Raw genomic sequence first — 22,869 nt, 5'->3', positions numbered from 1 at the left:
AAATGAGCAATTTTACTTCCTCCTCTTTGTTCCCCCAGGCTGCCAGCATTGGTGCACAGGCAATTCAAGAATTTCTTCTCTTCGTGCCCTTCGGTTCCTTCATTAATTTGCTTCTCAGCATCTCAATTTTGTGCGGCGTGTTAGTTTCTTCCCTCTTTCTGCCTGCTCCTTATGCTAAGGCCTAGGGATGTGCTGGCCGCCCTTTCCTGCAGCCCCCATTGGCCAAACCTGTGGACGCGGGAGGTAAACAAACCGGCCTGGCCCGCCAGGGGCTTTCCCTGAACAAGCAGCGGCCCTAGTTTGAGAACCACTGGTTAACACACACACCAGCTACTCTAGCCAGCTTGTCCATAAGGAGATTGGTGCCCCTTTTCCTGAGGTGGAGACCATGCAACCCGTACATCCCCCTCTTCACACAGAAGGTGGCCCAATGTTCAACCAGTCCCTGCTCACCTCGCCAATGGTTCACTTCCACACTCTCCAGCCTTCTGTTTCCCTTTGCTTGTGGGACAGGAACGATCTCAGATAAGATTGCTTGGCTATTCTTCTGCTTCGACACGCTCCCGCGGTCCCTGAAGTCCTCCGCTGCCTGTGAGGCATCTCACTAAAGCAGCATCCATCTCTAGGAACCATCACCAATGCATCCATGCCTGAAGGCCTCTTGACCCTGTCAGATGACTCTTTGGCCCGGTCCGATGCCCCTTAACCCGATGCGATGATCGCTTGACCCAATGAGACGATCCATTTGACCCATCCGTGCATCGGGTTCATGTGTGATGACCTCCAGCCCCCCAACAGCAGTGCGACCCCCCCCCCACCAGGCCAAAGACAGGGGCAAAACAGGCAACACAGGAAATGACTGCAAAAGCCCCCCAAACACACACACACCAGGGTTACATCCACTGGTTTGTTATTATAGGGTATCTCATGAACAATGGGGATGTATATGCTGCTTTGTTGTTGTAGGGTCTCTCATGAGTGGTGGGACTGTGTATTGATTTGTTATTGTAGGGTCTCTTGGGAGAAATGGAGGCTGAGTCCTAGTTTTTTATTGTAGGGTCTTTCTGGGGTAATGGGGCTGCCACCATCACTGTGTTATTGTAGGGTCTCTCTGGCATAACAGCGTTGCACCCACTGTTATTGTAGGGTCTCTCTGGCCCATACTGACTGCAGGGCATGGTGGAGGAGTGCCCATCCTATGGAGCTGGGGGCAGGCCTCAACTCAGTGCAGGTCTCCAATGAACTGGACCATGGTCCATTCCAGCAAGGCCCCCAGGACAGGGCAGGGCCCCAGGGTAGACACCCTGAGAGGGGCTGGGCCCCAAGGTAGACACCCTGAGAGGGGCTGGGCCCCAAACCTCACAGGCAGCAGCCCCCAGAACCCAATGGCAGCATGAGCCTCTGTCCCCACAGCTACCTCCCACCCTGGGGGACCCGCCGCTAGGGGGCAGAGCAGGGCTCCGGCTCCGAGGCCCATCCCACGAGGAATTGGGCTGAGACCCAGTGAACCCATTTCAGGCAGGGGCCACACAACAGCTGGAAACCACAGCTAGCCACGGAGGGGAAAGGCTCCGTGTGCCCCATTCCCCATGCCCGAGCCAGCCTGTCTCTGCCCTGGGGCCAGATGGGAGCCAGCGCCCCCTAGAGGGGGAAGGCCCCATTCCCCATCCCTGAGCCAGCCAGTCTCTGCCCTGGGGCCAGATGGGGGCCAGATGGGGGCCAGTGCCCCCTAGAGGGGGAAGGCCCCATTCCCCATCCCCAAGCCAGCCAGTCTCTGCCCTGGGGCCAGATGGGAGCCAGTGCCCCCTAGAGGGGAAAGGCCCCAGACCCCATTCCCTGCCCCCCCTGAGCCAGCCAGACCCCCCCTGGGGCCAGATGGGAGCCAGTGCCCTGTGCCTTATTACCTGCCCCCTGGCCACACGAGTTCTGGGTCATCTGTGACCCACCCTAAAGATGGAATCCCCCTGCCCCCCAGCGCCTGTTCTGAGTTGGGCAGGGCCCCAGCCCTGACAGCGTGTGTGTGTGTGTGTGTGTGTGTGTGTGTGTGTGTTGGGGGGGTGTGCCCAGCTCTATCACTGCCAGCCTCGGGGAAGGGACCTTGGCGGGAGGGGGATGGGCAGCCGGAACCCACCCACCCCCAGAAAGCAGGGCTCATCCCCTCCAGCAGGGGGCAGGACCCTCCCCCCAAGAAAGGACTGTCCGGGAGCGAAGGGCTGACACCATGACTTCAAGGACACTGGGTTACTGAAGTAACTGGGTTTATTCCTCCTAGTACAAAAGCCAGCCAGTGCGGGAGCAGAGACGAGGCAAACAGCAGGGCCAGGGGGAGAGGGTCAAGCCGCCTTTGGGGCAGCCCCATACAAGCCATCACAGCATCAACCTTACGCTAACCCCCTGCCCACAAAGGCCCCTGTCCCCCCCGCATCCCCCTGCACCCACAGTGACAGCAGCTTGGAGCCAGTGCCCCCACCCCTGCCACAGGTACGGTCACTGCTGAAGAAGCCGGGTTTCCATGGCACAGGCTCTGGTAGGGGGTTGCCCTTGCTACTACCAGTAGTAGGCGCTGGTCCCTATGGTGCAGTCCCCAGTGGCTACCCCAGGGGGGTGCTGGTCCCTATGGTGCAGTCCCCAGTTGCTCCCCCCCGGAGGCACTGTCACTGCTAGAAAAGCCAGGTCTCCATGGCACAATCCCTGATTGGGGGTTGCCTTGCTGCTAACAGTAGTAGGCGCAGGTCCCTCTGGTGCAGCCCCCGGTGCCTCCCCCAGGGGGCGCTCTCACTGCCCTGAGTAGCACCATCCCTGTGGCACCGTCCCCAGTCCTCAGTGCCTGGCCACGTGCGCCTGCACCACATCCAGCAGACCCTGCGCCAGCCGCAGCACCTCCTGCTCCTCTCCGGCCGGAAAGGCCTCGTTGGGGATGGTGGGCGGGGAGTGGTAGGTGGGATACTGCGTGGTCTTGTCGTTCACGCCATGCCGGCGCAGTTCAGCCACTTGTGCCGGCAGCCCCTCCAGCCCGGGGTCGTAGGCTGCCACCTTCTGCGCCAGCGAGGCCAGCGCCTGCTCCCGCTCAAAGCGCTCCCCCCGATCGTACACGACAGCCGCCAGGGCCTTCTCCACCGCACGGTGGACCTTGTAGAAGACCCAGTTGGTGCAGCGCTGCCCCACGTCGTGGCCAGCCGCCCGCAGGTCGCTCTGGGCCTGCCGGAGCCAGCGCCCGGCCTCCTCGGCCTGGGGACGCCGGCCGGCCTGGGCCCGGTGGTACGACCAGAAATCGTAGTGGAAACCATGGGCCTTTTGGCCGGTGAACTCCCTGCGGCTCTGCCTGTGGTGCCTGGCCTCCCCATCCCATTTGTCCCACGAGGCTGAGAAGCCCCGGTGGCTACTGGGATGGTGCCTGCCGCCCGAGGCCTGGGGGCTGCGGGGATTGCCCGCTGCCCGGGGCTTCCTGCCCTCCACCAGCTCCTGGAGCCTCTCCCGCAGGTACTTGCAGACCTCGTTGGCCATTTCCTCCTGCCCCATGTTCTTGTCGGGGTGATAGCGAAGGTAGAGCCGCCGGATCGCCTTCTGCCGCTCGCCCTCGGGCAGCTCCCAGATCTGGGCCAGGCAGGTGTCCACCTCCTCCTTCACCTGCCCCAGCGACTGGCGGTACCACGCTTCCCGCCTCTCCTGCTGCCGCTGCTGGTCCGGCACCAGCACCAGTGCCCGACCACGGCCATCCACCTGGATCCTCTTGAACTGATACAGGTCGTTGGCGCTCACCTCCTCCTGGCGCCCAGCTCCCAGGTCGATGCGGTACATGGGCACCACGCCATCCGGCAGGACTTCCAGCACCACGGCGTACTGGTAGCGCTCCTTGGGTGCCGCCGGGTCCAGGTAACCCACGTAGTCACCCCGGGCGAAGGTGTTGAGGATGCTCATGTCCAGGCTGTCGTACCACTCCTGGGTGATCTCCGTACCAGGGCTGGGCAGGGTGTAGGCGTCGGGGTGGGTGCTGGGTTGCAAGGGCACCCCGTTCCTCTCCAGCACGCTGAGCACTTTGCCGGGGTCCTTGCCGGCCAACATCTGCATGAGGATTGACATGGATTTCAAACGCAACGTCACTCCCATAATACTGGCCACCTCCTGAGCCAAGCTGCTCAGAATCTGGACTGACTGGCCCAGATCCACCATCCTCTCCTGGTGCAGCAGGTAGACCCGGCGCCTCCCGTCGGCATGCAGGACCACATGGACAACCTGGGAGACTTGGCTCCCCTCCAGCTGCTTCCCGCGGTGCATCATCGTCGTCTGGATCTTCTCACAGCACACCACCTCCAGCCGCTCGGCAGAGAAAGCCACCTCCCGCTCCCTCCTGGCCGTCTCCGCCTCTTCTTCCTCGTCCCGTCTCTGCCACCTCAGCAGCGCCGCCAAGCCCTCCAGGAATTCGGGAGACACCAGGATGCCGTGGAGCTGGTTCCGGCTCTCGCAGAACTCACGGTAAGGGCACAGCTCTAGAGAGTCCTCCTCCAGCTTCCGCTCCGTGATCTCTGACAGGAGCTGGGGCCTCAGGGGCTGGGGCAGTTGCCGCACCAGCTTCCAGGGGTCATATTCTGGAGAGGGCAGGTGGCATCTGGAGAGGTCCACCAGGAAACGGAAAGTGCTCCCCAAGGCTTGGCTAACATCGGCAGGGGCACAGTCACTGAAGACCAGGGTATTGGAGCGGTAGAGCTTCCCATCGGTGCAAGGCAGATGGAGCTCTTCCACCCCGGAAAAGTCCGCTTTCCCTTGGCTGAGCAGCTGGAAGAGATGCTGGGTGGCCCGCAGGACGGTCTTGGTGAGGTTGGGCTGCAGGGTTTCCTTGTCTTGGGTCTCCTGGTGGATCCGACGCAGCACCCGGGCGTAGTGCCGGACGGAGGGCTCCTGCTCCACGCCTAGCTTCTGCAGCAGCTCGCTGTAGACAGCCACCAACGGGGGCACGGTGTAGAGATAAGGCCGAAACTCCTGCTTGTGCCGCAAGGAGAAGACCACCTGGCTGGCCTCCGCCACCTGCATCTCCTTCACCAGCACCACCGGCAGCCCTGCCAGGCAGTCAGCGTTGAAGCCCCTCAAGTCGCGCTCCAGGTAGCCGTATGTCTGCATGAAGACATGGGTCCGGGTTTCCCGCCCTTCCTTGGTCTCACACCGCACTTGACACACGTTCTTCAGGTTGTCCAGGACCACCAGGGCTGGCACAGCCTGCAGCACTCCCAGACGCTCCAGCACGGACCGGGCGTTCTTTATGCAAGGGACAAAGGGCAAGGCAAGGATCACAGCAGACGTCCAAACCAGGGCCACATCCTCCTTCCGTGGCACCACCAGAGCACCCTTGAGGGCCACGGGCTGTGTATGAAGGACGCAGGGTGGATGGAAATTCCTCAGATCGTCCAACACTCTCCGTGGAGTGAGGAAGCGGATGGACGAGACTCTCTCCAGGAAGCGGTCCGACAGGGAGTCACTGGGCTGGGACAGCAGATGCGACAGAAGCGCCTTCCGCTGGTCGGGGAGGTTGCCGGCCGCCGCACCTTCCTGCCCCGCCTGACGCTCGATCCGCGTGGCAAACTCCACAAAGTCGTCCTCCGAGATCTCCCGCTTCATGCCCACATCCCGCAGGAAGAAGTTCACCATGAACTTCTCCACCCTCACCTCCTGGAAGAACGTGTCGGGCACGAACCTGGCATCGAGCCGCAGCGTCTGGAAGAGCAGCACCTCTCCGTCGTAGAAGTAGGAAGCTGGGTGCAGGACCCCCTGCTTGTCCCGGATGAAGCTGACGGGCCCGAAGGCCGAGACGATAGTCTTCTTCTCCGCCTGGTACTCCTCCACGTACTGCTTTTGGATGGTGAAGAGCAGCCGTAAGGCCTCAAGCAGCTGGGATTCTGGGAGACGGGGCAGACGGGGCAGGAGATGGCGGATGAATTGCTGCAGATCATTCAAGACGCCAATGCCAAGACGTTTGGAGAGCCCCCGATGGAGATCGTTGTCCTGGAGCAAGACAGTCTGCTGGTCCAGTTGGTACAAGGCCTGGAAGTCCTTCGAGAGCTTGGGGATCTTGGTCTCTAGGATGTAGACGTTGTGGTAAAAGGCCAGCGCCACCCACGTCCCCTGATGCGTCTGGAACAAGGGCAGGGACTGGAGCTGAGCCAGCAGGTCGTGCGCCAGCTCCTCCACCTTTTGCGTGAGGAACCTCAACAGCCCGAAGGTCTCATAGGACTTTAGCTCATCCCAACGGAGACCAGGCCTAGCGGACAGCTGCTTCAGCACCAAAATGGGGTCGTGTGTCTGCAGCAGGTGTGGGCGGATGCAGTGCAAGCGGATATCATGGGGGATCATCAGGATATCCAGCTTGGCAAAGCCAAGCTTGCCCAGAGAGTTTTCCACCTCGCTGATGTACCCATGGATGATGCTGGGCAGGGAGACCAGAGGAACCAGGCGCTTGTCTCCAGGCTGGTCGCTGCAGACGGGGAGGATGGCCGAGTACTCGAAGAGGGAGACCAACTCTTTGAAGGCCTTGCTCATGGCTTCTTCCTTGCGTTCATTGGCCTCACAGATCATGTGGTTGAAGAGCTTCCACACCTCTTCCAGCCACTTCCGGGACTCTGCCGACTGGGCCTTCCAGTCTGGCTGCCCCAGCACCTCCTGGATGAACCTGGCCGCCTCCTGCAGGGTGAATGCCTTCAGGAAGCCGGCCTGGAGCAGCAGCGGCTTTTGGCTGACGTAGTAGGCAAGGAATTGGTGATGCTGCCGCGGGAAGAGGCAGTGGGCTGTGCTCTGGAACACCGGCTCCCGGGTGCTGAACGGCCGCAGCATGCCGTCGTGGGTCACGGAAAGTGGCAGCCCCTCCAGGTCCCTGACGTCCCCTTTCCGCAGCTCCTCCAGGCAGAACTCCAGCAGGAGGTGGCAGCTGGACTGGTCCTTCAGGGGCGTCTCCGAGACCTGGCAGGGCGGATCCAGAGGCAGCGCTTTGAGGAAGCAGCGGAGAGATCCAGGATTCAAGGTCAGGACCTTCACGCCCGCCCTGGTGAACTCGGCGTGGATCTGTCGGAGGCTGTGGAAGGCCGGGACGAGCTTCATCTCAAGTCTTTGGAGGACTCGGCTCATGGAGTCACGGGCCTCCTCCTGCAGGAAGAAGGGCTCCTGGAGCAGGTGGCCCTCACCAGTCGCAGTCCATGTGATTCTCACCATCTCCACACTGTGCACATGGAGGCGGATGGTCTCTGTCTGGTAAACGGGTATCAGGGGCTGCTGCATCTCCGCAATGAGCTCGTAGACCTGTTTGACCAGCTGGTGCCAGGGCGGGGGCACGCACTCCCTCACGGCTGGGAAGTATCGGAGATATTTTGGCTCCAGCATCTCCAAGCAGGCCTGCAGTGTCGTGAAGCACAGCGCCTCCCCCAGCTTCTTCCGCAGCCAATCCAGCAGCCGGCAATAGAGCGGGGCCAGCAGCCGCTGCATCAGGAAACTGTTCCAGGCCGTGTTCCGGCTCCCGCCGTCCTCTTTGTGCAGGTCGCGGCGAGCCGAGTCCACCGAGAAGTTGCCGTTGATGTGGATGGGCAGGCCGGTCTCCAGCGGCAGCGGCAGGGTGCAGAAGGCCCTGCCAGGCAGGACTGCGTCCAGGCAGGCGGCCACGGCGCCGTACGGTAGGCGCTCCGGGTCCGGAGACTCCTTCTTGGCTGCGTCGTCTACCCCAGCCTGCCACACCACTCCCCAGCTGGTGGGAGGCCGAGAGCAGCCGTGACTGACTTTCATCGTGTAGACAACCCTCACCGGCGTGGCCTCCTCGCTGCCTGAGACAGCCATTTGGCTCAGCCGCTCCTGGAACACCCTTCGCAGTGCTAGGTTGCCTTCCTCCATCTCCGTCTCCACCCGCAGCAGCTCCCGCGGCTGCGCCCTGCCCTCGGTGATCTCGGAGAAGACGACGGTCCTCAGATGGCGAAGGAACAGCACCAAGCTCTCTGCCTCCTGCACCAGCGCCTCCTGCATCACCTCCAGGACCTCTTCATGGATAACCCGCTGGCACACCCGCGAGCCAGCCGCGCCCTCCGCCGTCCGCAGCGGCAGGCGGAAGAGCACGCCCTGGCTCAGGTCGAAGAGGTCGGGCAGGAAGGTGGTGTAGACGTCGGGGAAGGTCTTCTTGAAGTCCCCGTTGACGCTGAACATGGCGCCCGGGTAGTGCTCGCTGGCCGTGGGCACGTAGCGGAGATGGGGATCGAAGACACCCAGGGCGCTGTCGCCCGTCATGAAGGCAGGGCAGTCCGTCAGGTGGAAGACGGCGTTAAAACCCAGTCCGTACTTGCCCGTCTTGTCCTGCCGCCCACCTTTGCCCCCCACGCCCAGCCGCTGGATGCCCTCGATGTCCTCCTGCGTCAGGGGCTTGTCGTTGTAGACGCAGAGGGCGGGGCCTTGCAGGCCGCCCCACTCCTCGGAGATGACGCGCTGGGTGGGGTGCTGGCGCCGGTCCCAGACGAAGTGGATCCGACTGGCGCCGGCGTCGTCGGCGTTCTGCAGCAGCTCCTTCAGCACGTCGCGGGAGGACGAGGAGTATTCCCGCAGGATGTTCCGCAGCCGCACGGTCAGCTCCTCCCGGGCGCCGAACTCCGACGCCCACGGTGCCAGCTCCAGCCCCCGGATCTTCCCCTGGGCCAGCGCCCGGTGCCTGGTGGTGGGCACGCCGTAGCGCAGTGCCACCTCCCGGGGGATCCGGCCGTGGCACAAGGGCGTCCCCTCCTCCCGGGGCAGCCAGGGTGTGTCATCGAAGTGCAACTTGGCCACCGGGCGCAGGACACCCTGCTGATCCGGGAAGAAGATGCCCTGAGTTTCGTAAGCGCCCACCGGCTGCCGATCCGGCGAGTCCTCCATCAGCCCGACGGTCACTAGCCTCAGCACCAACTGCAGCTCCTCTGGGGACAGACTCCGCCCAGCTGTCTTCCCGGCCAGGTCCCGGAGCACCCACGTGTAGTTCTCCAAGGCGAAGGTCTCCTGCAGCCCCACGCACCCCCACAGCGCCTTGAACCCCCAGTACTCTTGCGGCAGCTGGTGGAGATACGGGGAGGCCTCGAATGACAGCGCCCGGGCCACTGCCTTCACCGACACAAACTGCGCCCCCACCAGGACAAAGGAGAATGCTGCAGCCTTCTCAGCTACCTCCTTCTTGCACGTGGGCTGCTTGCTCAGCAGCTTGTCCAGGTAGGCGTAACACTGCCGCGCGGTCTCCTGCAGCTCCGGCTTGGGCAGGGCGTTGGAGCCCTGGCACGCCTCCGCCAGCTGCTGCAGCACCATGCCGGCCGGCGGCTTGCGGCTCAGCCCCAGGAAGTCCTCGAGCGCCTTGGAGAACCTGGAGTCCCCTCCCAGGTCCTTGTCGGCCAGGACGGGTTGGATCAGCCCCACCAGGCTCCTGTGCTTGTGGTGGTAGAGGTCGGTGGGCCGGCAGAGCTCATGGCGGGCACCAGGCAAGGCAGCCGGCAGGAAGGGGACGGCACGGAAGGCCACCTGGGCAGTGTTGTCCAAACCCTGTTCCAACAGCTGCTCCAGCAGCTCCAGGATGCAGCAGGTTCTCTGACAGCCCTGCCGCTGGTCACGCTGCCAGAGAGCCTGCACGGTGCGGGCCCGCTCCAGCAGCTCCTTCATCGGCACCACGTCCTTGGCCATGCCCAGCTCCTCCAGCCGCAGCAGCCTCTTCGGCGCCAGGAAGCCAGTCCCGGTGGGGAAGCGCCCGTCCTGGGGGTCATACAGCGGGGCGGCTCTGCCCCGGGGGTGCACCAGCTTCCTGATGGGCTGCAGCTGCCCTCGGGGGGTGGTAGGGATGCAGGACACAGGGGCCAGCAGCTGGTCTACCATGGCATCGCTCATGTCCAGGGCGTGAAGAATCAAGGCGTCACGGTCGGGTGCGTCCAGCGTGCCCATGTTGGCAAACACAATCTTCTGGTAGAACCTCACCCAGTCATAGGTGTTGGGCAGCAGGGTGTCCTCCTGGCCACTGGCCTGGAACCCAGATCTCACCCAGTTCGGCAGCTGCACGGCCAGGAGGGGCTCGGGCAGCAAGTTGGCAAAGACCCTGGCGGCCGTTTGCCCCACCTGCGTGTTACGGGTGATGGTGGAGTCCAGGAAGCGGGCGTTGTCCATGGTGCACCATCGCCGGCCGTCGGAGAACAGCGCCAGGTCCCGCCCATCGGCCAGCGCGTGGTAGAAGGCCTTCACGGCCTCGGTGAAGGGATGCCTGGCTTTGCCGGCGTCCGGCCAAAAGGTGTGGTATTCGTAGTCCTCCAGGTCACCCTCCCGGTGCATGTCTCGGAGCAGGCTCAGTGCTTGGAGCCAGGCAGCCGGCACCGCGTCGCGCAGCAGCGCCCAGTTCCACTCGCCCTTGGCTGTGGCATCCCAGAGTCCTTTGCGATTGGAGAGGACGGCGAAGGCCCCGTGGAGGTGAACCGGGAGGCCGGAGGCAATGGGCAGGGGCAGGAAGCAGAAGACGCGCCCATCAAAGCCGTCCAGATGTGGAGCCCACTTCCCCGGCTCAGTGGGGGCGAGCGGCAGAGCCACTCCGGCGCTGGGAGGCGAGGGCCGGGTCCCGTCACGCATCCCCTGCTGAAACAGAACCAAGGACTCTCCGGTGCCCTGGGCGGTGTGTACCAGGTAGTGGCTGATGGTGATGTCCGACTCCCACTGTACCGTCAGTTGTTCGATGCTGGACTGGCCCGTCCTGGAATCTCCAGCATTCTCAAGGCACTTGATCTGCTCCCGGCACAGCGTGGCCAGGGACTGGGTGGCTTCTGGGGAGGGGGCCTGGTTGGGAAGGCGCTTCAGCGACACCTCCCGCACCCCACGTAGGAAGAGCAGCAAGAGGTGGCAAAAGTCCCGGAAGCCGCTCTGGAGCCTCTCGACCCGGTCAACGCTGAAAGCCACCTGGCTGATCCGCGACTCCCGGGCCTCCTCCTCGGTGCGGAAAGGCAGGCGGAAGAGCGTCCCTGGGAAGTCGAACGGCTCCTGCGTTTGGAACCCAAACAAGCCCCGGTAAGGCCGGAACTGCTCGGCGAAGGTGGTCAGCGTGGCCGGGCGCTGGCGCAGGTCCAGCCGGATGCCGGGGCAGGCCGGGTTGGGGATGTGCTTCCGCAGGTGGGTGACGTTGGGGTCGAAGATCAAGAGGCTGCTGCCGCTCAGCACGGAGGGCACATCGGTCACGTGGTAGACGGTGTTGAAGCCCAGACCGAACTTGCCGATCTTGCCCTCCTGCCCTTCCTTGGTGGCGGCTCCCACCCGGATGATGTTGACTAAGTCTTCCTCGGTGAAGGCTGCATCGTTGTAGGACCAGAGGGCCGGGCCGTGGCAGGGGGCCATGCCGGGATCCAGCAGCCCGGCCGTGCCACCACCGTGGCGCCGCAGATCCAGCAGGAAAGAGCATGCCCTGGCACCGGCGTCCTCCGCGTTCTGGATCAGCTCTTTGAAGAGGTCGGCCTCTTCCGTATACTCCCGCAGGATGTTCCAGATCCGCGTGGTGATGGGCTCCGAGGGCCCCCACGCCTCAAACAGCTGCGGCTGCAGCACCCGCGTGCTCAGCAGCGCCACCCCCAGGAAGGTGGCCGTAGCCGGCGCCACCGCCTCATGCACCACGGCCAACTCCGCGTCGTCACCTTCCAGATCAGCCAGGCTGGCCCGGTCAATGTCGCAATACAGGGCCAACGAGGCTGGACGCAGAGTGAAGCCGGATCCTCCCGGAGCCTGCACCGGCACTGGCAGGTCTCTGTCACCTCGGTGCCCTCTGCTTTTCAGCCAGTCTAGGATGGCCACGGTCAGCCGCAGCTCTGCCTCGGTGCCACCTCCGGCGCGACCCTCGATCTCCTTCCCCAGCCGGCACAGGGCCTGGCTCAGCTCCTCCTCGCCCACTGTATCCCGCGCCCCCCAGGCCAGGAAGAGCCGGCGGTAAGGCAGCAGCTCCTGGGGGACCCTCGGCACCAGGCAGCTCAAGTCCAGGCCGGCAGGGTAGGCCAGCACCACCTTGGCTGGGACGGAGAATCCATTGCCGGTCCAGACGACAGCGTGGGACAACGCCACCTGAAACTGCCTCAGATTCTGCTGCATGTGCTGGTAGACGACGTGAAGCTTCGGCAGCAGCGTCCTGGTGTCCTTGGGCTGGTCCCCCTGTGCCAGGAGCAGCAGGTTCACCAGCACCTTCTCCGGGGGGGGCGGCCGGCTCAACCCCAACTTCTCCTCGGCCGGCTCTCTGAAGGCGTCCGTCAGCGGCATCGCCAGCCCCGCCAGGCCGGCGTAACGGGCCGATCGCAGCCTCTCCGGGGGAAGGAAAGGTCCATTCGGCTGGCGCTCGGTCGGGTCGGTGGCGGGCACCCAGGCCAGGTCCCGCAGCCGCTGCAGTTTCTTCTGGCAGAAGCGGCGCAGCGCGGAGGTCTGGTTGCACAGGTCGATCAACGCTCGGGATTTGGCCGTGGCCCCGGGGGCGTCTCTGGCCTGCTGGAGCTGGCTCACCTCCTGGGCTGCCGCTAGCACGTGGTCTGGGGTGATGGCTGTCTCGCTGGTCTTCAGCCCCAGGGCACAGAGGGACCGGAGCACGGCCGCCTCCCGGAAAGCCATGGGTGGGAAGCAACGGGGGCCCAGCAAGGCCCGGAAAATCATGTTTTGGGGGTCGAAGAGCTCGTTGGCACGTGCCAGGGTCCCGCCGCGGTCCATGAAGGCCAGCTCCTCGCACAGCGCCTGCAGCTCCTTGCTGTGCCCGAAGAGGGCATCCCCGTGCCGCAGCACCCACAGCATCAGCCGTTCGGCGTCCGGCGCCCGCTTGGCATACACCCCCTTCTTCACCATCCTCACCGCCAGCAACGCCAGCTCTGCCGCGCCAAGCAGCCTATCCCGGCTCTGCAGCAAAAGCCGGCGGTCCGCCTCGTCCCGGCACCGCAGCACCGGCTCTGGCAGCACCAGGTCTTCGGGCACCGCCGGCACCGTGCTCCTCTCCAAAGCTTGGTAACTGCCGGCTGCCACCAGCCCGGCCGGGCAAGGCGGCACGACGGAGGGCATCTTCTGGAAGATGGGCAAGCTGCCCAGCACCACGGCCTCCCGGTCGGAGAGGGAGGAAGCGGGCGCCTGGGAGAGAAATTGGCAGAGGATTCTGCCGCGATCTGGGGGCAGGGAGCGCAGCCGGGCAGCCACGCCTGCCACGCCCAGGTGGTCGAAGGCTCTCAGCGTGTTGCCGGCCGTGGGCGCCAGGACGTAGTCTATCAGCTGCCGGTGCCAGAGTGCTTGGTCCCAACTGTGGATCACCGTGCAGCCCAGAGCCTCCAGGACGCCAGATTCATCCTCAGTAAGGCTGCGCCCCTCCCAGCTCCGGAAAAGCAGCGTGGGTGTGGGCGAGAGCCGCGCCAGCTGGAGGCTACGGGCGCCCTTGCCCGGGGGGGTGAGGGGGATGAGCGGATGGCCCTCAAACAGCGCCAGGGAGCGGACATGGTGCTGTAGGAAGTCCCAGAAGGCAGCCAGCCACTGGCGGGGAGGCTGGCGAGGGTGGTCGCCCGGGCACCAAGTGACGTGGGCAGAGCCGCCTTTGAACCAGTCTGCGGGGAGGGCGGCCTTCAGGTTCTGCTTAATGACAGCCAGGTCCAGAGAGACGAGGTTCCTGAACAGCCCTGCAAGAACCAGAGACACCCGGGATCACAGCCGGACCAGAACCATGTCGGCTCCCAGTCCCGCAGGCAAACCCAGAGCAGCGTAATATAGTCCACCGGAAATGCAGCCACCTCTGGGGTGGGGTGCGGGTGGCTGGTTATACGGGGACCCCTCACCCGGCACTGAGATGCAGCTGCCTCTCGGATGGGGTGCAGGGGCTGGGTAACGGGGCTCAGCAACGTTCATGTTGCCCCAGGCACACCGGGCAGGACGGACGGTTCCCACTTACCCTGCTCCGCGATCCGGTGCAGGTGACTCAGCAGGGCGGGCGTCAGATCCTCCGGCAGAAAACTGTCAGCCAGGCCAGGGAGCAGAATCCTGGAAACCAGGAATTCAGAGAGTTAAGACAGTAGGCTGGGGGGGGGGGGGGGGGGGGGGGGGGGGGGGGGGGCCTCCCCCCCCAGGGGGGTGCTTGCTCCCATCTGGCCCCAGGGCAGGGACTGGCTGGCTCAGGGGGGTGGGGAATGGGACATGGGGCCTTTCCCCTCTAGGAGGCACCAGCTCCCATCTGGCCCCACACCAGGGGGCTGGTTGGCTGGGCGGGGACAGTGGGATCCCCGTTCCATGGGCTGATTCGTGGCCCGGGTCCCTGTGTCTCAGCCTGGCTCCCAACAGAACCTGCTTTTCCCAGGTGCCGCGGGCTGGCGAAGCCGCGCTCACTAGGTGTCCTCTGGCCCGGAAGGCGGGTGGAGGGGCCAGGGGCTCTCTTACCTGGGGAAGGCCTCACTGTCAGCATAGACCGTGCCGCCGGCACCCCCAAAGCAGGCAAAGCCCCCATCAGCACGTGGCAGCAGCTCCAGGCCCGCCAGTCCCTCGTAGCGCTGGTCTCCGGACACGTACTCCAGCAGCAGCCGCTTGTCGGCCGGGTATCGGGCAGACCCCACACGGCCCAGGACCTTTCGCACATAGGCCGGAGTGGCCTCCTTCACCGCCGGGCCACCCGCGGCCAGCGCCCGGCGCACATGGGCTGGCACCATGGCTAGCGGCTCGCCCGCCTGCACCAGGGCGTCCTCCAGCACCCGGAGCGTGGCCTCGCCGGCCCCGTTCTGCGGCAGGAACACGGCGTCCGTGGCTCGGAGCCGGCGTGTGCTGGGTTGGCCGGCCGGCACCAGTGCTTCCATGCCCCACAGCTGCTGGCAGATCCGTTCCGCCAGGCTCCGGTAGCGCTGCTGGTGCCGGCTCAGCTCCGGGTCGGGCCAGGCGCCATAGGGGTCGCCGGGACAAGCCGCCGCCACCACGACGGCCTGGCGGTAGGCCAGCGGCAGCACCGCCTCGGTCAGCAGCTGGTTCCACCGGGCGGCGTGGTCCCGGCTGCAGTCTTCTTCAACCCACTGGACGTGCCGCCGGTCATCCGTCAGGTGGAAGGGGGCGTTGATGTGGAGAGGCAGTCCTGTGGCATTCTCCTCCGTGGCTGGCAGCGGCAGAAAGCAGCAGAGATGCCCGGCACAGCCGCCCCGCAGCGGGTACGCCAAAGCCACGCCAGGCAAACTCCCCAGCGCGCCCGCCAGCTCCGCCAGCTCCGGGAAGGCACCTTCGGTTGGCACGGCCGAGACCACCAGCCACTCGCGCTCTGCGTCTCCGTCAGCGGCCGTGCCGTGCGCAGCCACGGCCTTGATGCAGGCTGCGGTGGCCAGCGCCGCAGCGGCCACGTCGTCCTGGACCGAGCCCGGCCCGTTGAGCGGGCGCGGGGCGGCTGTGGTCTCCAGCAGCTCCATCGTGGCCCCCTGGGCATCCACCATCTTCAGGGCCAGGCGCCGGACGTGGCGGAGGAAGAGGAGGCAGGTGGGGGCGTCGTGGATGAAAGCCAGGAAGAGCTGACGCACGCGCTCGGGACTGTACAGGTTGTCCGAGATGCCGGAGGGTTCGTGGCGCAGCGGGAAGCGGAAAAGGGTCCCGGGGAAGCGGCCGGCCGCCGGGGACCCCTCGCCGTGCCCCATGACCTCCAGCGCCCCCCAGAAGGGCGTGAACTGGTCGGCCAGCTCCGCTGCCTCCTCCAGGTGCCACTGCTGCCCGCCGTCCGCCAACGCCACCCGCTGCGGGTCCAGCACGCCCAGCCAGGGGCCGCTCAGCACCGCCGGCAGGTCTGCAGGGAGAGGGGATGAGAGATGGGGAGCCCCAGCTGTGACCCCAAAAACCCCCAGAGACCCCCTGGCTGTGACCCCAAACCCCCTAAGCTCCCCCAGACCCCCCCCGGGCTCCCGCAGAGACCCCTAGCTGTGACCCCAAACCCCCTAAGCTCCCCCAGAGACCCCCTGGCTGTGACCCCACACCCTCAAGCGCCGTCCCAGCGACCCCCCCCCGGTTTGGACCCAACCCCCCACCCCCCCGAGCTTCCCAGCACGTGAGGTCCCTGCCCCCGGGGCGCTCACCTGTCAGGTGATAGACGGAGTTGAAGCCCAGGCCGAAGCGGCCGACGGTGCCGGGGTCGCGCAGCTTGTGGCTGTCGCCCGTGCTCTGGATCCCGTCCCAGTCGGCCTCCGAGAACAGCCCGTCGTTGTAGGCCACCAGCGCCGGCCCTGGAGCCAGGGACAGCGAGTCAGGGGCGGGGCCTCGACCCCCCAGACAGCGTGTGAGGGGCGGGGCCTCGACCCCCCAGACAGCGTGTGATGGGCGGGGCCTCGACCCCAACCCCCACAGACAGCACACGAGGGGCGGGGCCTCGACCCCCCAGACAGCGTGTGAGGGGCGGGGCCTCGACCCCCCCAGACAGCGTGTGAGGGGCAGGGCCTCGACCCCAACCCCCCCCCCGACAGCACACGAGGGGCGGGGCCTCGACCCTCCAGACAGCGTCAGGGGTGGGGCCTCAATACCCCATGTGACGTTATGAGTGTAAAATATTTCATTGAAAGGTGACAGTGTCCCTAGACCGTACCTGTTTCCTGTGTGGAGAATAATGACAGTGAAGGAAATGTGCCTGTGTCTGTCAGGGGCATTGACTTGCCTATGGTGGGAGCTACCCCAGCCTCCAAGCCGTTGTCTGTGAACAGCCCTGTGTGCTGGGACAAGGGAAATGAAATCCCGAGTTGTGTCTGTTAAAGGGAAATGTTTTTTCAGCTCTGCTTTGGAGCAAACAGAAGGTGCCTTTCAGCCTGCGGTGGTTGAGAATAGTGCAGTTGTCTCAGAGTTGGTTCTGAATTCAACTAAAGCCCTGGAAGGGAACGGTCCTAAGTTTGTGTGTGCTGGGGAGAACGGTCCTGTAACTAGGTTGCATCCAGTTAGTGTCTTAGCAAAATCCCAGAGACCAGACAATTCTGGTGCTTATATTTTGCCTGTTGCCAATGTGTGGCTGGAAAAGGGTGTAGCACTGTCTGATCAGGGTGATATCCTAGCCAGGGCACAAGGAGAGCAGAAAGACTAAGACTAAGGGCTACGAGAGGCACATCGATGCTCTGCTCGTTGGGGCCCTGGGTGCCTGGGACCCACGTAACGAACGCGTGCTGAGGACCTGTGGGGTGGGCCGTCATTACGCGCGGCTCATGAGACGCCTAATGGTCTCGGACACTATTCGTTGGTCCCGGGACATCTACACAGAGCACGTCACCGGCCACCGGCAATACCGAGAGTGAGCCGGGGAGACCTCGTGCACCCACAAGGGGGAAGAGACCTATAAATCCCCCCTGCTGGACTTTATCCCCTGAGTCCTGAACCCACCAAACCTAACTGAATCCCACCACATGAGGGTCACCCCATCCCCATTACCCAGCCCATTTACTTATACCCATGACTGTCTCTACTTTCTGTATGGGTGACTGACCCTCACCGCCTGTCGGCTGTATCCTGATCCCGCCCACCGGTTACCCCCCCCCTTGGGGACATTACAGTCTGTATATATTATGTGTGCTGCCCAACCCCAAAACACTAACATGCCCACTATACTCTGTATGTTACCCCCAATGACCAATAACTGATGCCTCAAATTTTCTGTATTGTTTATTTTTCAAATATTCTCTGTCTGATCAGGGTGATATCCTAGCCAGGGCACAAGGAGAGCAGAAAGATAATTTAATTGTGTTACCTACTGATGGTGTGGAAACTTGCCACAAGGAGAAAATGATTCCTAAACTTGTGTGTGTTGAGCTTAACAACTTGCAGGTTGCCAGTGACTATGAGGAAAGTTGCAGAGGGAAGGAGAGTACCTCTTACCTTTTATCTAGTGAGTCTATGAGTTTGCCTGAAAGGGGATTGTGTGGAAATCCGCCTGATGGGCCAAAGGTGATCATGGATGTAAGAAAGACCCAGAAAGAGTATTGTGGCTCAGGGAAGTGTTCATTTAGAGCAAGCCCTAGATGAAAAGGGTAAGAGCAGAATTTCTGTGAGGGGTGAATTGTTGCTTAGGCTACGTCTTCACTACCCGCCTGAATCGGTGGGTAGAAATCGATCTCTCGGGGATCGATTTATCGTGTCTCGTATTTGCGTATCTTAAATCGACACCCCGCCCTCCCCCCCAGTGAAGACATAGCCTTGAGAAGCTGCTAAGGAAAGAAATCCTCATGGTAATCTGTGCAAGCAGTTTGCTACAACTGAAGGGTGTAAAAGTGGTTTAATCAAGGAAGCGTCAGTTCCTAACAGCCAGAAATTTTCTGTTGTGAATGGATCCACTGACTTTCCTTTTGAGAGATCCAGTGTGGATAGCTTTGAGAAGGTCTCAGATGGAGTAAAAGCTGTTAAGGAATTTAAACAGCCCTATGACCAAGTGGCTGGGCTTGGCCAGCTTGTTGGAAAGACAATGGTGTTGGGACAGGACTGTCTCCATGCTAATTCTTTAAGTGAGCAGTCTGTGCTTCAGGGTCTGAGGACAGATTTGGTTACTGGTGTTTCAAAGCAGAACAGTTTGCAGGGGAGAGCAAGCAAACTCTCACCCTCAGACTCTTTGGATTTGTGTGGTATCTAAGACAGAGTCCAGCCTTGGAATTGGTAGCAGCTAAACGCTAGCATCTGTGTTGATGCAAATTACCTGGCTGATGGGGAGAAGAAAGACTTGCTAATAGCTAAAAGAACAGGAGTACTTGTGGCACCTTAGAGACTAAGGGTACGTCTTCACTACCCGCCATATCAGCAGGTAGTGATCGATTTTTCCTGGGATCGATATATTGCGTCTCACTAAGATGCGATATATCGATCCCCGAACGCGCTCACCGTCGACTCCGGAACTCCACCAGAGCGAGCGGCGGTAGCGCAGTCGACGGGGGAGCCGTGGCCATCGATCCCGCGCCGTCTGGACCCCAGGTAATTTGATCCAAGATACTTCGACTTCAGCTACGCTATTCGCGTAGCTGAAATTGCGTATCTTGGATCGATCCCGCCCCCAGTGTAGACCAGCCCTAACAAATTTATTTGAGCTATTACTACTAATAGCTGTTAGCACAGAGAGCCCATCCAATCAGCCAGTGAATTCTGTTAAGCAAGAGAAATCCGGGTTTAATCCTTCAGGAGAAGGAGGAAAGAGAAAACTTACTTTTGCAAAGGGAAACCACAGGGTAACCCTAAAAGGCCCAAACCCCAATGGTACTGAGCCAAAGGTGTGGCAAAGCAAATGGACACTTGCAATGAATTTGTTGTTGTTGCTAAGGGTAATTTTGGTTTTGCTATTACCAAGAACTGTGAAAATGTACAATGTGCCTAATCTATTGGAAAATCCCTTGAACATGTTGAAAGTGAAACATAAGAACACACCTTACGTTAAAAGGCCTTGTAATGCTAATGTTGCACTGTTACTGCCTGGTTTCAGAGTAGCAGCCGTGTTAGTCTGTATCCGCAAAAAGAACAGGAGTACTTGTGGCATCTTAGAGACTAACAAATGTATTAGTCTCTAAGGTGCCACAAGTACTCCTGTTCTTTTTACTGTTAGTACCTGTAAACAGTACTAGAACTTTTCACAGGAGAAAAGACATTCCAGACTTGATGGGCTGTATGAAAAGGGAAACGGAGACACACTACCAGATTGCTTTCACGGCTAAATGCCAAGATTCCTACACTGTGAACAACATTAATATCGACGTTGATTTGATGTTAATTGGGTTCCAAACATTTGCCAGAGCTTGTATGGATAAAGTAGCTATGTTCTTTAGCTCTGGGCAAGATCACATGAGACATACAGGAACCATGCTGCAAGAGCAGATCCAATCCACTATGGTGCTAACCAAGTTTTACCGTAAGTTCATAAAGAGATTCAATCATATGATTGAACAGGACTTTAATAAGCCATTTCTGTTCTACCCTGATACGGCTTCTAACCCAGTACAAGCTGTAATGAGACAGAGCCAAGGATGGGGAGTTTTTGGGATGCAATCAGTGATGTTTGTGTCATCCCTTCCTGCATCAATTTTGCATTGGGGATTTGATGTTATGAGTGTAAAATAATATTTCATTGAAAGGTGATAGGGCCAGAAAGAGTTAATTAGCTCACAGACTGACCTGACCCATGGGTGAACTGTAGAAACTGGTTAGGAAGATAGGTAAATGAATAGAGCTTTGAAATGCAAGTCTGTATTGTTAGAGGTAAAAGGGGAGGTGTTTGCTCAGGGCTTGTAATATAAGCAAACAAGTCTTGTCTATTGCTATAGCTTTAATTCAAAGATCAAAAAAGGGAATATTAACATTTACGATGATACTTGAGTGAAATAGTATTATTGTCTCTATGTCTCTTTGAAGGTTGTGATAACCTGTATCTGAACTGTTTAATGGATAAATTACCCTGTGCTAATTGCCAGGATGTTTGGAAGAAGGAGAGTTAGGCCTATTGTTTTCTCAGGCCGAAAGGCTGCTGGAAATGTATAAGAACCCTGGGACACGATCCTGCTTCATCTCAGATCTGCTTTGGGTTTCAAGAGAGGGAAACCTTAAGCCACAAGGATTGAGATCCCCAGTCACTGACTGGAACCACCCTGAATATGGACATTGGACTATAACCTCTGGACTATTTCTAAAAGGACTTTTGGCAACTACAAGCTCACCTCTGCTATGCATCTGAACCTCACGAATTGAATTCAAGTCTGTCTGTATATTGATCTTTTAACCAATTCTCTCTCTCTTTTCTTTTTGAATACATTTTAGTTTAGTTAATAAGAATTGACTATAGTGTGTATTTTGGGTAGGATCTAAGTTATAATTGAATCTGAGTATCTGGCAGTTCCTTTGGGATTGGAAGAACCTTTTCTTTTATATGATGAGATAAGATTTTCATTAATCATCATCATATCTGACGTGTGTGTCTGGATGGAGGCCTGAGGCTGGGCACTTTAAGGGAACTGCGTTGTTTGTATTTCTGAGTAACCAGTGAGGTAATACAGAAGCTGTTTTGTGCTGGTTGGTGAATCTAAGTATTGGAATATCCACCAGCTTGTGGGGTTTGTCTGCCCCGTTTTGTTTGCAGTTCACCCTGATTGAGTGACCTCAGCTGGCTCCCACGGGCAGCACCGTCACACCCCAACGCCCCCCAGACAGCACACAAGGGGCAGGGCCTCGACCCCCCAGACAGCACGTGAGGGGCGGGGCCTCGACCCCAAACCCCCCAAATCAGCCCACGAGGGACAGGGCCCCCGCCCCCCCCCCCCAAGAGAGCGAGTGAGAGGCGCCCTCCCCCGACAGCATGTGAGGGGCAGGGCCTTGATTCCCCGACGCCCCCAGACAGCACGTGAGGGGCGAGGCCTCGATTCCCCCCGACCCCCCACACACAATGCGTGAGAGGCAGGACCTTGATTCCCCACACACCCCCAGACAGTGCGTGAGGGGCGGGGCCTCAACCCCCAACCCCAACCCCCCAGATAGTGTGTGAGGGGTGGGGCCTCAATACTCCAACCCCCCCAGACAGCACACGAGGGGCGGGGCCTTGACCCCCTCCAAGACAGCAAAGGATAAGCGGGGCCCCTATCCTCCCCCCCAGACACTGCGTGAGGGGCGGGGCTCCAATCCTCCCAACCCCCCCAGACAGCATGTGAGGGGCAGGACCCTGAACCTCCCAGACAACATGTGAGGGGTGGGGCCCCGATCCCCCTGACATTGTGTGTGGGGCGGGGCCCTGATTCCCCCAACCCCCCGCAGACAGTGCGTGAGGGGCGGGGCCCTGATCCCCTCCAGACACCACATGAAGTGGGACTTTGATCCTCTGATCCCCTAAACTACCCCCCCCCCCCCACAACACTATGTGAGGGGCAGGACCCACAGCCGCCCTAAAGAGGTGGGAGGTGTATGAGAGGTGGGAACCCCGATTCTCTAGCTCCCCTTCCCCAACCCCCCGAGCCCTCTATCTCCTCACACACACCCCTTCAATCCTGCCAGGCCCCCAGGGCCCCCCACCATCACCCAACATAAATCCCTTCCCCAGATCTGTCAACCTCAGCCTCCCCCCCCCCGCCCCCGGCAGCTGCCCCCTTGTACCCTGCGCTCGCTGCAGCCCCTCCGCGGCCAGGCTCTGGGTCCCGTAGTGGCGCTCATCGCACAGGAAGATCACCTCCGTGGCCCCCGCATCATCCGCGTTCTGGATCAGCTCCTGGCGGGGGGGGGAGGCACAGCGCCAATCAGCACAGATCCCACCCACCCCCGGCTCATTACCAGCCCCCCAACTTGAGCACATGGCTCCACTGAGTAGGGGAACTAGGACTCCTGGGTTCTCTCCCCAGCTCTGGGAGGGAAGTGGGGTCTAGTGGTTAGAGCAGCGGGGGCTGGAGCCAGGACGCCTGGGTTCTCCCCCCCGCTCTGGGAGGGGAGTGGGGTCTAGTGGTTGGAGCGTGGGGGTGTGTCCTGCTGTGAACCCCCCAAACCCAGGACTCACCTTCAGAATCTGCCCCCCATCTGGGTACTTGCGCAGGATGCTCTGCAGGTATTTGAGGAAGGGGGGGGGCCTCTGCCGGAACCCCCTCCTGTGGAGAGGGGGGAGAAAGACACGCATCACTCACCAGGAGAAATCTCCCATCCATCCCGCATCACAGGCCCACCTACCCCGGTATCCTGCCCCCTGGATCAGCCCCACGGGTCCACCTACCCCAGTTTCTCACCCCCTGCTGATGGGAGGGGTCACTGAGCCCTCCTCAGGGGCTCCTGCTTCATCATAAACACACCCCGCCCCCAATTGCTGTCTGTCCTCCCACCAATGGGTGTCCCTGGGTCCATCAGCGCCCCCCCCCCCCCCCCCCCGCTCCTCCAGGGGGTGGCCAGGCTTGGATGTGATCTCCTCGCCAGCCACCAGAGGGCAGCACTGCCTCA

The 22,869-nt window shown here is 61.3% G+C and overlaps 1 protein-coding gene across 1 annotated transcript; it reads right to left on the bottom strand.

The window, feature by feature from the left end:
* Positions 1-2,924: 2,924 nt before the first annotated feature.
* Positions 2,925-22,559, bottom strand: LOC117887046 (sacsin-like). The gene is given in 7 exon segments (XM_034789281.1): positions 2,925-3,360; positions 3,363-13,628; positions 13,898-13,986; positions 14,380-15,751; positions 16,038-16,184; positions 22,045-22,156; positions 22,439-22,559. Coding segments are annotated over 7 exon segments (12,396 nt in total). The 5' UTR covers positions 22,556-22,559; the 3' UTR covers positions 2,925-3,067.
* Between the last annotated feature and the right edge of the window lie 310 nt (positions 22,560-22,869).

Source organism: Trachemys scripta, chromosome 14, assembly GCF_013100865.1.
Source record: "Trachemys scripta elegans isolate TJP31775 chromosome 14, CAS_Tse_1.0, whole genome shotgun sequence".
In the NCBI taxonomy this organism is placed as follows: Eukaryota; Metazoa; Chordata; order Testudines; family Emydidae; genus Trachemys; species Trachemys scripta.
This window is presented reverse-complemented; position numbering and strand designations above follow the sequence as displayed.